This window comes from Leptidea sinapis, chromosome 17 (assembly GCF_905404315.1).
Source record: "Leptidea sinapis chromosome 17, ilLepSina1.1, whole genome shotgun sequence".
NCBI classification, from domain to species: Eukaryota; Metazoa; Arthropoda; class Insecta; order Lepidoptera; family Pieridae; genus Leptidea; species Leptidea sinapis.
The window spans coordinates 12,878,665-12,889,972 of NC_066281.1; the positions used below are offsets into that span (position 1 = coordinate 12,878,665).

At 34.5% G+C, this 11,308-nt stretch overlaps 2 protein-coding genes and 1 non-coding gene across 4 annotated transcripts; 1 reads left to right on the forward strand and 2 right to left on the reverse strand.

The window, feature by feature from the left end:
• Window positions 1–1,903: 1,903 nt before the first annotated feature.
• Window positions 1,904–4,844, reverse strand: LOC126968955 (60S ribosomal protein L3). Of its 2 annotated transcripts, XM_050814200.1 has the most exons (7): window positions 4,694–4,841; window positions 4,215–4,407; window positions 3,926–4,094; window positions 3,329–3,651; window positions 3,039–3,218; window positions 2,586–2,764; window positions 1,904–2,130 (listed from the first exon to the last, which is right to left on the reverse strand). In XM_050814200.1, the coding sequence occupies exons 1-7, from the start codon at window positions 4,694–4,696 to the stop codon at window positions 1,939–1,941; spliced, it is 1,239 nt and encodes a 412-aa protein (XP_050670157.1). In that variant the 5' UTR covers window positions 4,697–4,841; the 3' UTR covers window positions 1,904–1,938. The 2 variants fall into 2 exon arrangements, with proteins under 2 accessions (XP_050670157.1, XP_050670158.1); XM_050814201.1 differs by lacking the exons at window positions 1,904–2,130; window positions 2,586–2,764; window positions 3,039–3,218 and having other exon boundaries at window positions 3,629–3,778; window positions 4,694–4,844.
• LOC126969293 (small nucleolar RNA U43) lies at window positions 4,479–4,554 on the reverse strand. The gene has a single exon (XR_007730369.1). It is a non-coding gene; the product is annotated as a small nucleolar RNA U43 (small nucleolar RNA).
• A 4,365-nt stretch (window positions 4,845–9,209) lies between the features above and the next one.
• LOC126969020 (mediator of RNA polymerase II transcription subunit 11) lies at window positions 9,210–10,390 on the forward strand. The gene is made up of 2 exons (XM_050814292.1): window positions 9,210–9,699; window positions 9,774–10,390. Exons 1-2 carry the CDS (start codon window positions 9,624–9,626, stop codon window positions 10,100–10,102), a joined length of 405 nt encoding a protein of 134 aa, XP_050670249.1. The 5' UTR covers window positions 9,210–9,623; the 3' UTR covers window positions 10,103–10,390.
• The last annotated feature ends 918 nt before the right edge of the window (window positions 10,391–11,308 follow it).

Consider the following 11,308-nt stretch of genomic DNA (forward strand, 5'->3'; position numbering starts at 1 on the left):
CCATACCGGGAAAGTGTGTTTCAATCATGAGATTAAGACGCTGAGATTCGCTGCAGGAATAGCGTTCATTAGGCATTCTCAGCGTTCATGGGTGACATCAGAGGTTTGAGTAAATTCCTTTGAGTACTTGGGAAGATAGTACTGTACAAAATAGGCGCACAGAGTTGCGGATGATAGCCCATAACTACATACCTATACCTAGGATGACCAGAAACAACATATTGTGCAGCCAAACAAATGAGAACGGCAGCTGGTGTACCGCCCTATTAAAAGAATGTTTTGGGGTTATATTTTCCCAACTTTAGTATTCCACAACTGGCTCTTTTTTCAGTTTTTCAAATATTTTTTTAAAGTTCAATTTACAAACAGAAAAGGAACGCCATTATTTAAATTATTTGACCCGTTTCGGGGATGCCCATCGATTGTTTTAAATCTTGAAAGCCAAAAAAAGAACAACTGTCACGTCAAAGTGAAAATCAGGGTATTTGAATTTCACATTTACAAAAACGTGAAACTATTTACTAGCTGTTTTATGTCGTGTACTGCAATGATATTATATGTAGTATTAAAAACTTTTAAATATCATTGGTGTACTGTGTGTTTTTTGAAACATTGGCTTATTTATTACTACATCTTTTCCCAATGACGTTGAGTTGAGTTTGTGCTCCTTCGTTCAAAAAACTGTAGTTTGCGAAAGGACGCTTATTACGTTGTTTTGATTTTGCAAAAAGGACGCCGTGTTGTATTAATACGTCTGATTGTGGAGTCTGAACTATTGCAGCAAAAATGCCGATCATGCGTGTGGCAGAGAACAAGTGGCAGCAAAAAACTCATTTGTTTCAGATGGTACTCTTTGGGACCCTGATCTTCCGTCAGAGCAAAAACCAGCCATTACAATCGCAGACGCAACACTACACTCGGAAGTTCCAATTATTTGCTTCAAACTATGGCCGATTTGATTATTTTTGCATGTGGCTGGCACCTATCAAATAAAGCAGGCGTATTCACCGACATATAAACGTCGGTGAACATTTGAGGTTTCACGGTATTTACACATTAGGAAGTGAGCCGTGACCAAATATCTGGATTGCAGGGAATAAATCCAATGCTGCTTCGGGCGAAAATAAAGTCTCACCACTCTTCAGGAAAAACATACTTTGTTTTTATTGTAACTGAACGAGGTAATCGTAGCAGAGAAGCAATAATAAGTTATTATTGCAACTGCATTGTAGGGCTGAGAACTGTGGGGTGTTGTTCCCATGTGATGAGTATCATCTGGTACCTGGACTATGCTCGCCATGAGGGAGTGACGCGACCGTTGAGTGTAGTTGGTTGAAAAGGCACCACTATCCATACTACATGTAGATAAGATTTGTCTCAATAAACACCATTTAATGAAAAAGTTTTTGTTATTCAAAATATACAAGTAGTACCTATATTATGTACCTAGTAGTAGTAGTAGACTATGCCTGGTGAGAGTTCTAAAGCATCCTAGAACATGAGAAAATTGTTTTACACGAAGAAAATCGCTGTTGCTAGTATTTAACAGACTTCAAAAAAGGAGGTTCTCAATTCGACGCGTATATATATTTTGGTTCAATTATGTTTCTTGCTTTTTTATCTGACCGTTTATTTATACATATATATATTAGAATGATTTTGTTTCAATTATTTGTGTAGGTATTGATCTCTAACAGTCAAGCGAACGGGGTCGTAACATAACCCCAAAACTTAACTTAGGACTCCCAAACTTTATAAAAAAAAGAAAATTAATGTCACAAATTCTCATACAATGATCTATTAAATGTAAATATTTTATGTTTCAACACGACTTTTTTTTGGTGTACGAGACTTCCAATGAAACCTGCCATTCGCCTTTATAAAAAAATAAAACCAAAATTTATTAAGTTTCCTCAATTTTATTATAAACAAAATCTTTTATGGTTGAGGAGCTGGTGCAGCCGATGTAGCTGCAGCCTCTTCGCGAACACGGTCCTTCTTAAGTATCCCCATAAATGCAGCCTTATCAGCTGGTGTTTGGAAGCGACCATGACCAAACTTAGAGGCTGTATCAATAAACTTGAGGTTGATCTTTTCAAGTGCAGCCCTCTTGGTGTGTACTCGCAAAGACTGAAAAATTTGATAACAGGCAGGGTTAGCTAAGTATTTGAATTTGCTGCATTTGTTTGTGTTATTTGTAAATCTAGTAACAACTGTTCCTTTTTAAAAAGTTCAGTTTGTAGCAATAAATGAAGTAGTCTGCCAATTGTATTAGTAATAATCCCTAGTCATCCACTTTTTGATGAAAATACAAGCAAAAATTATATTTGCAGATAGCTATAATGAATATGGATAACCATTATATCAAAGTTAATAAAGCTTTTGAAAACATCATTACTTGAGAAGCTCACAGGTGAAAAGAGCTTGCAATCCAAAAACTAGATAAGTGTGTGTGGGGATTGATAATCAAATTTGAAATTGTTACAATTGTTAACATTATTTGCATGTTTTTTTTTTAATCTAACAAAAGTAAAATTATTAAGACTACTATTATTTATAATATGACTATTACTTAAACTACTTACTTTTCTTAATGTGATAACACGCTTTTTAGGTCCCATACAACATCCTTTAATCATAACAAAGTCATTATTCACTTCACCATAGTGAGGGAAACCACCCATTGGTGTAATGGATTTCTCAGACAAATCATACTCAGTTGATGCATTATTCTTAATAACTTTTCCATCCTTAGTATGAATACCTGCAAACAGATTTATATATTTTTCACTGATATATATATATATTCAAGAATTGAAATTCATAACTCAGTTACAATATCTAAAAAAATTAGAGATGATACAGATATATCCACTATCAAGGCTAAACTTTATCATTTTTAACTATCACAAAATAAAATCAATTGCTCATATTCAATTATGATGTACGAACACAATTTCTCTGCAGAATTTGCTTAAAAAGGTTGTGCCTGTCTTCATATTATAACTACAAGTCCAAGATTCCAGTAAAGTACTAACCTTGGCCTATTCTATAAATCTTCTTATTCATTTCTGTGCGATGATGATAGCCCTTTTGACCAGCACGGGCTACAGTGAATGATACTCTCGATGGATGCCAAGCTCCAATACAGGCAACTTTTCTGAGACCCTTGTGTGTCTTGCGAGGCAGTTTTTTTGTATGCCAACGAGATGTGACACCTAAAAATATTGCAAATATTTATAATAATATCCAAATGTGTACTAAATATATTATATTTAATATTAAGAATTATAATGATATAATTATTAATTTGTTCTTTTCAACCAACCTTTGAATCCCTTTCCTTTTGTAACACCAATGCAGTCAATCATCTCATCTTGAGCAAAGACAGCATCAACAGGAATAGGTTTCTCCAAATGTTCTCTGGCCCATACAACCTTATCTTGAATAGTGCCACCATTCAACTGGATTTCCATGATGTGGGCCTTCTTTTGACGCTGCTTAAGCAGCTTCATTTGAGTATGAGCAATAATTCTGATCACACTACAATAGCGGATCATTTTCTTGAAGTCCTTCTCAATAGATTTGCGTCCAAGCTCATCCTGCCACTTCTTGCTGGCCTTTGTAAAAGCCTTCTTCTTGGACTTATACCTGATTATATTACAAATTCATATATTGCTGTAAGAAAAGCCATACAGTCTCATCGTTGAGCGGAGACTGCTTGGCAACATATGCAAAGCATATTCAAATGATGACCCTCATTCTCGGGAGAGGAGGGCTGTGGTGAACAGATTAGTAATACAGCTTAACATATTAATTTATAGACAAAACATTTCTTATTACATGCAAGTATCATTGATATCTACATACAAAGGCAAAAATACATGGAAACAAAAATGTATAAAATTAAAAATATATATATTACCAGTTCTTGTAGAAACGACGGCGACAATCTTCAGACATATGCTCAGACCAAACAGTGAGTAAAGTTCTAAGGCCATGTGGAGTGTTAATGTATCCAACTACACCAACACATACCATTGGAGGTGTCTCTATCACGGTAACAGCTTCCACAATCTCTTTTTTGTTGATTTCTAAAATAAAGTTCAAATTTTAGCACGTGTAAAACTTATTACGCAAAAATAAAGGTACAGAAATGAAAAGTCTCAAAACATAAAAAATGAAAATTTATAGCATAAGATTATGAAACTCACTTGATCCAGGACGGTCAGGTTCACGAACCACATGGGTCATGCCAGCTTTATAACCAATAAAAGCTGTTAGATGTACAGGCTTGCTGGCATCATCTTTAGGGAACGCCTTAACTTTACCACGGTGGCGGCGGGATCTCTTCTTGGGATAGAATCCCATGGACCCATGCCGGGGTGCTGAAAATTTTCTGTGCGACTGAAAATAAAAACACGCTACACGTGAGTAAAATTAAAGACCTAGTTGAAAGTTCCAAATAGAAATTAAATAATATCAGTCCGCCCTAGTAAAAATCTTCACAAGGATTCAGGTTCTAACCGTTTAAAAAGAGTTTTGTATCATCATCTAGGAAAACTAGGCTTCAAGCCAATTTACAATTATAGTTTTATTCAATATGTTTCATATCAAATCATAGAAAGTCCTAAGATTACTTTAATAAAAAGAGATAAATAACAGGTTATTAACAGAATTTCACAACACTTACCATGCTGTAGGAAGGTCGCAACAAAAATGGCCGAGTTGTGAGATCTAGGAAAAGAAATAGAACTGATACGTGTGACGTATGCCGTTGAAGCGACACAACGTCAACACCGTTTGACACTTGACAGTACAGCGCTTAGGCGCCCTATACATTATAAAACTGGTAGGAAATATAATTATTAGGAAGTTTGAAGCCAGTGGTCACCTAATACACGATAATACCTCACAATTATAATTTATCGATACTTTTTTACACTTATTTAGCAAACCCAAAGACCAAAGACCTACCCAAGGCTAGGATACAATTATTTTTGTGTTATTCGAATGTTAAAATAATTTTAATAATTATAAATTAATTGAACTTTTAAAAAGTTTTTTTTTACGAAACTACTGTTTGTTATTTATTTATTTAAAACACCACAAAATTGTTAGTTGTTAGTGACTACAAGGGTTTTTTGATGTGGCAGAGTCATGTTGTCGTCCTGTGACGACAGTACGATCGGGCCAGACCTGTTTGGATTAAGTTCGTCACTCGTATGTGTGTTCGTTGGGGAGGATATCTGCTGTAAGCGTTTCGGCAATTTCGAGGGTTGGGTGTACTCTCTGGCTGCGAATAGATTTTGAGGACCGCGTGTCAAGGAAACCAAATTGGCTTCAAAGAATCGGGGGTCATTAATAGATCACGGTAATATTGAAGTATTACTCTAGCTGGCCTAGATTCTAGCACTCTCCAAAGCGCAGGAACACCACATAGGTACTGCCTGTATCGCGTGTAACACATAGCTGCTCGAATTTACGGGGATCCAGTATCTGTAAACGGCTAGATCAGTTGGCGTTGCTAGGAGTTTTCCAAACAACTGCTTGACCAGATTCCTGCCGCTGAATTCCACTTTGGCACGACTGGACACAAATTAAGATATCATTTCCACTATCAGGATGTCAGACGTTTCCTTAGAGTGCCTTTTTCAGAGAACTTTCTATATTTAAAATCAGCCTGTACACCTTTCTAAAATCCCGGCAGCGCTCCTGTAATTCTTTTGGTGTTTTAAGAGAATGTGGGCGGCGGTGATTAATTAACATTAGGTGTTACGTACGGTCATTTATTTGTTTAAAAAAAAATCTGAGTAGCAACGGGTAAGTTGGTACGGTTTTTAAAAATTAGATTGCTTTGTATTACAAAACATGTAAGACATTAAATAAATTAATTGTTTATAATTTTTATCTGTTTAATACTTAAGCAAAAAATAATAATTTAAATACTGAGTGCGTAGTGTCTTAAGGTTTTTTACGATATTTCTAGAAACACTGTGCGCTAAGTATTTAAAGTAAAATAGTATTTTGAATCGGGTAATAGTCGATATTATTAAGCTATTTATCGATAGATTGTGCCTTACCCAAAACCCGTTTGCGTTCTTTCGCTTTAGGACGGTCCGACGCGTTTGAAGTCACCGCGAGAAGCGAACAGGCATCATCGGTTCTGTTCTGTCCGACAAACTGTATTTGAACTTGAAGCGCGCGGGATGGCAACATTTGTTGGCAACGGCTGTTGATGTGCAAAGATTCAAGTTCATTGAACCACTGACCCAGTGACACAATCATAGTACAGCACGTTTATATTGGCTTAAAATTAAAAGTCTACATTTTAACCTAATTAGTGCACCGATTTAGTTCATGTTTTGTATATGACGATATAACAAGTATGTGGCTACATTTAATTCATACATGCAAAATACATACTGTATAAATAGTAATACTTATAATTGTTTATATTATTTTACTTTGATTTTAAATTAATTAAAAAATAAGAAAACTTCTACGTAGATTTAAATAAAAATAAAAGTATAAGAAAAATTAAGTATATTCTCAATAACAGTAATTTTGTACAAAAATTTTAGAAAAATAATGCACGCTCCGCTTATAATCACGCCATTTTATATCATGCCCTGTCCTCTCCTCGTCTCTCCCGCCAGTCTCCTCTGCTGCACCCTTCACCCCTCCTCCGATTACCGCACCACTTACCTACTTGATTACACACACCGTACCACTCCGCCCGTTATAGTCGGCCATCCTGTAACAATTGCGCCGCAATTGGCACAAAAAAACATCATTAGCTCTCCAATAAATCAATCAAATCATCTCTATCAACTATTTCTTCATCACTGCTAGTCTCGCTACACTGTGGGGCACTGCGATATGGTCTTATAGAGTCTGCGGCTACAACCCCTGTAAACTTTATATCCTCGCATGCCTTTTATACTTCGAATTTCATATCGCCCGTTAGGTAATACCTTTTGCACAATATAAGGCCCCGAATAAAGTGCTTGTAATTTTGTATTTACATTCTTTACTTCACCACCAGTAGGCGCCTGCTTCCATAAGACCAAATCGCCCTTACCAAACTTTCTTTCAGGCTTTTGACGTTTATCAAAATTTCTTTTCATAACTTCGCTACGATGTTTTTAACCTACGAGAAACAATTTCTCGTTTTTCTTGAACAGACGTATCACTACTAGCTTCATTGTGTTCGTTTGTCAAGTTTAGCATTAGTCTACTGCGATAGCTAAATAGAATTTCAAAAGGATGATAACCCAAGCTCTCATTTATCGTATTGTTTATTCCCCACACGACATCTGGTAAACAGTCGGTCCACATATTTGGATCTCTAACTCGCGTACGCATAGCATCAAGTAAAGTTCTGTTGTATCTCTCCACTTGGCCATTAGCACGCGGGCACGCTATAGCATTAACTGTGTGACGAAAGTTATATTCTACGAAGAATTCTTTAAATACTCTACTTGTGAAAGCTAAGTTCCTATCCGATATGATTTTTTTGGGGTATCCGAATAAACTAGAGTTTATGGTTCTTGTGGGGCGTGCAATCAAGAACTTTGTAATAGAATCGACAATCATAAGTATATACTGATAACCTTTTGGTGACCTACTGAAGGGACCTTAATGGTCGATATGTACTGTGTCCATTGGTGATGACGGTTTAGGAATTGGATGTAACTCTCCGGCGGGCTTACCATAATCACCCTTCCCATATGCGCACTCTAAACATGAATTTATGTACTTTTTGATAAAACGTGTCATATTTGGAAACCAATAATCAGCTTTAATCAACTCATCGCACCTTAAGAGGTATTAAGATACCTACGAGACCTATTTGATCATAGAATTTTTGCATTAATTTCCAACGAGCAAAAGTTTTTGCCCGTTTAAAGTTTTTCTATATTAACGATCATTTTTAATTTTGTAATTATTAATCACGTCATTACATGAATTACCCTCTTTTAGTTGCTAAATAATATCTTGCAATTGTACAGTTAAATACCAATCTTCATTTGAAATTTGTAGCAAATTACACTGGCACAAATCATCAACAGGTACACTAATAGGGTTCCGACTGAGAGCATCGACATGTTTCATTCTATCGCCCGGCCTATTTACTATTTCAATATCGTATTCCTGAATTATTAACCACCATCGTGCTATTCTAGGTATTAATTCTTTTTTCTGTAACGTATATCTGACTGCGGAACAATCGGTAACAATTTTGACTGGCTTACCTAAAACGTAAACACGAAAAGCTTGAGTGACGCCACCACGGCTAACGTCTCTAATTCATAGCTATGATACAAGGATTCTTCTCGAGTGTTTACCCTACTAAAATAAAATACTGGCTTTAAATTCCCATCTTCCTGTTTTTGAAACAAAATTTCTGCTAACCCACTTTTACAAGCGTCCGCATGAATTTCGCACGACAATTTTTTATCGTACAAAGCTAAAACTGATCGAGAAATTAGTCTTGATTTACCTAACTCAAAACTTTGCATCTGTTTATGACCCCATTGCCACACATCATTTTTTTTTTGTCAAATCACTAAGAGGCTTAGCTAAAATCGCAAAAATTTTAACGAATTTTCTAAAATAACTACACAACCCTAAAAATTGTCTCAATTCATATATCATCCCTTCTCCTCTCCTCGCCTCTCCCGGAAATCTCCTCTGCTGCACCCCTCCTCCGATTACCGCACCACTCCACTCCGCCCGTTACAATTATTCGTGTTAAAATATGCATTTAGTTGATAAGCTATATAAATAAATGAATATTGGTTTAATATAATCATTTTGTTTTTCATTGTATCGATCATAACATTGTGACTGCACAACACTATAATACCAATCTTTAGCACATTTTAAACAAATTGCTATGAGTTTATTAATGTCAATACAGAAAGCATAAACATAATTGTGTCACAAAGTAAATTCAATATATTATAATACATAAATTCCAGTCATCCTCTGATTTCTCACAGCAGGCTTTTACAGCCATAAGCAACGCAAGCCATGTAATTTTTTTTTCGCTTTATAACAATCTTATAAATCACTTACGCAAGGGTCATCAGATTGGTGACCGAAATGAAAAAAAATTAATGTTATTGTTCTGTATTTCAAGACAAGGTGAAATAAGGTCTGTCTCTTCTCAGTTAAATGCGTTTCGCGTAGGTTAGAAAAGTCAAGCCAATTATTCCGTGGTATTCAGTATAGTGATAAGTGGCAAAGGTTCTGTGAAGTATGGCAGGCACAGAGGCAAGGCATCCCGTGCCACTTAATAAATAAATAAAAAAAAACAATTGTTATAATTATTGTGAACGTAAAAGTAAATGGTGTTTAAATTTTCTTTGATAATTTGTTTGATCATAGAATATTTTTACGTATATGATAAGTATGTATTAAATACAAAAAATTACAATTTTTGTCGTGCAAATAAAACATGAAACTCATGATTTCTTGAATAAATTCTGTCGATAATACATGTACAAGAATATTGAATTTTATGAAAGATTAGGAACTTCCATAATTTTTATTGAACCGACCAAACTTAGATATATCGGTAGATGTAACTGAAGAGACACTCATAGAAAATAGAAATGGCTGGCCCTATGGATAGAATACAAGTTTTAGATGATATCGAAAAAGATATAATTACTTGCTTACAATGTGCAGGTTAGTGATTATCATATATTAAAATGGCTCGATTTTATTTGACTTTCCATTTATAAAATATAAATCTGTTACAGCACAAGCCCTGCTTGAATTAGGAAAAGAGAAATCCAGCCAAAAACAAGCAGAAAGTAATACATCACAGTTTCTGAGAACACTGAATCAAGTGGAGTCTAAATTAAGTGATCAAATTAATTATCTTACACAAGTATCTACTGGGCAACCTCATGAAGGTTCAGGATATGCATCACAGAAAGTTTTGCAAATGGCTTGGCATCGGTTGGAACATGTACGGTCATGGGTCAATGAGTTGGAGAGACTTAAAGCCTCTCACTTAGCAACAGCAAACAGATCAATTACAGGTGTTCCGAATGGAAATATGACTTCATCTGGAACTAGCACTTAAAATGCTATTTTATTGTGAAGTTTTATAAATAATGTATTATTTACTTATTGTAATAAGTGCAATTCAGAATTGTCTAAACATTATTCACTCACTATTACAGAAATTTGTCAAATTGAGTTCACCTATGATGTATGCTTATCTCCCATATATTATTGGGCCTAGATTTTGATAAACAGTTTCAATGTCCAAATAAGTGTCACTTGTTAAATAAAATTATCAGTTTCATACATATTTTAATTTTAATGTTAGTTGCAAAATATGTAATGATAATATGATATACTATTCCAATGCCTGTTTTATTTTAAAATTAAGAAGTACACTTTTAACATGATGATATATCTCTTGCTTTCTCTTGAAAACTAACAGTTTCTTAGCAAGTATTTGTGTATAAAAAACATAATTATTATGTGTACATACTTAACTACTACTTACTTTAAAACTAAACTATTACTATTAGAAAACATACAGAACAATGGACAGACAGACAATGACAAATCCATAAGGATTTGGTTATGGAACCCTAAAAAGATACAATTTACATAAGCTATCCTAAATTAGTAAGTATTATCATAGTTAGTGATAGTTATTTAAAGCTATTCAAAAGCTAATTTTTTTAAAGTTTGGGAACACTCCTCAGCCATTCTATATCATTGTATGTATGACCGGCACCACATATTCCTTTTATCTTCTGCTGTAGAAATTTTTAATGTTTTTTAACCATTAACTTTCCCTCCCTCCCACTTTTGAAGTTATATTTATTTGTTATAGAAACTTTCATATTATCATTAAAATAAAAATCTATTGCTATTTGGTTTTTAAATCAACATATTTTAGTTAGTAAATATGGTTTTTGATAATCTCCTTTACAATTATTTTTATCTTTTTTGCTTACCCATAATTGGTAATAAATTTGGTTTGCAAGATATATACCTCTTTAGTATAGGTTTTGTAGATACAACCATACACAATGACAGCATAGTTGACAAGCAAATCAACTAATGCATAGTACACTGTATTGTCAGTTCGGAGAAGAACCCTCAGTAAGAAATACAACGAATTCTGAATAGCTACAAAGATGCAGCATAATATACGAAAACATTAAACCATTTTAGCTACCATAAATTGACATAAATGTCGTTATGTAAGGTACATATAGAGAAAACATTACTTATTTATTTATTTTTGGGAAACAAACAGTATTTAAAA

Coding starts and splice junctions, on each gene's coding strand:
- LOC126968955 (XM_050814200.1), bottom strand. Junction 3,652..3,925: donor CGTCGTTTCTACAAGAACTG/GTAATATATATA, acceptor TAATATAATCAG/GTATAAGTCCAAGAAGAAGG. Junction 2,765..3,038: donor GATTTATAGAATAGGCCAAG/GTTAGTACTTTA, acceptor ATCTGTTTGCAG/GTATTCATACTAAGGATGGA.
- LOC126969020 (XM_050814292.1), top strand. CDS start 9,624: ATGGCTGGCCCTATGGATAGAATACAAGTTTTAGATGATATCGAAAAA. Junction 9,700..9,773: donor TACTTGCTTACAATGTGCAG/GTTAGTGATTAT, acceptor AATCTGTTACAG/CACAAGCCCTGCTTGAATTA.